At 57.2% G+C, this 1,459-nt stretch overlaps 1 protein-coding gene across 1 annotated transcript in view; it reads left to right on the top strand.

Moving 5' to 3' along the window:
- Window positions 1-338: 338 nt before the first annotated feature.
- The window catches only part of LOC105449817, a 14,364-nt gene continuing 13,243 nt past the window's right edge, over window positions 339-1,459 (top strand). The window contains exon 1 of the mRNA XM_011689198.1: window positions 339-743. Coding sequence (XP_011687500.1) covers window positions 339-743 — 405 coding nt within the window. The remainder of the gene's footprint in view (window positions 744-1,459) is intronic.

The following is a 1,459-nucleotide window of genomic DNA, read 5'->3' as shown; positions in this document are numbered from 1 at the left end:
GTGTACATATATATGTATATACATGTATATATATGTATATATACATATATGTATATATATATATGTACACATATACATATAGGGTGCGTCGTCAAAATCTGGACAAAATGAACAATTTGTTTAAAAGTTTATTCATTATTTATATTTATATAAAATATGTTAAATGTATTGTGACGTTGCAGCCCGCTGCAGCGGAGCAGCGTCCCGGCGCCGTCACAAGGCGCGGGTTCGCGCTCTTTTGCCGGGCCGACAGCCGCGTCATTTTGAGCGAGACCGAGATCTCCGGGAGGCCCAAGAGTAGATCGCGAAAATTTTACTAATTAGTTGGAACCTCTTGCATGTACGATGCCTCACCGGACGCAAGGAGCATCGACGGCGAAGATTCGAGGCCACCGGCGCGGGAGATGACTTGGAGTGCAGGCGACCTGGCGTCGGAGCTAAGGGGGCACGCACCGGGCATGTGGCGATCAGGCGACGGAGCGCGCACGAACGGAGAGCGTGACCGCGTGCAAGGATTTGCGAAAGCTGCCAGGAGCGTGGCGGGGAAGGCGGGCGGCGGATCTGGAGCCCGCGAAGGGCGACACGGCCGGCGATTTTCCCAGGGCCCGGGGCCATCGCCGAGAGCTGCCGGAACAAGAGGATCCAATTGTCCCGGATCGATGGGCGAAGGACGCGCCCTTCCAAATGCCACGACGCCGCCACATCCAGGAAATAGAGCGGCCTCGCGAGGACGCGAGGCGCCCGTAGGAAAATTCGCCATCTATGCCCGTGCCACGGCGGGACCCTTGCGGCGCCGTGATTGGTCGCGACCGTCTGCGCCGCTGTGTTGCGCACCCCCGGGCTGGGGGTGCAGGCATCGATCGCGTATCGAACGCGATCTACGCCGCTTTTGCGTACGAGCGTTGCGAGCGAGCGGTCGAACGGACGCCCGAGAGAGAGCGAGCGAGACCGATAGAGAGGACGAGAAGCTGCCGGCCCGGAATCTACGCCGACGTCGAGGAGATCGTGCCGGTGAGGTGACCCTCTGTATCAAATCTCTGTAAAGCCACGGGCGGGTCGCGGATTCCATTCGCACTCTGCGAACGGCAACGCCATTTTTGTGTTCGAGCCTCGTCGCGTGCGCCCTTTTGATGACGCGGGTTTCGTAGTCTTTGGTTGCCGGCGTCCGTCCCCAAGTGCGAGGGTTCCCACAGGAATCTGCCGTGGGCTACCGGAAGTGTCGTGAGTTGCGTATCGAGCCGCCCGGAGATCGTCCCCGCGAATGTGTCGCAAAGCCCTCGTGCACGAATGCGCGAGTTTATTGTAAGTGCGTGTGTCCGCGAGTTCGCGAGTACCTAGCGTCTTCGCGTATTTCTGTTGTGCATGTGATTCCGCTGTACATTGACGCCAGTAATCATTGTTCGTTTTCGTTTCTGTACGTGTGCCTGTTTTGTGAGCCTGTTATTGAGACTACTCCGCG

Source organism: Wasmannia auropunctata, unplaced genomic scaffold (assembly GCF_000956235.1).
Source record: "Wasmannia auropunctata unplaced genomic scaffold, wasmannia.A_1.0 LD336074.1, whole genome shotgun sequence".
Lineage (NCBI taxonomy): Eukaryota > Metazoa > Arthropoda > Insecta > Hymenoptera > Formicidae > Wasmannia > Wasmannia auropunctata.
The sequence above is the reverse complement of the archived record's forward strand: the minus strand, read 5'-3'. Positions and strand labels throughout refer to the sequence as shown.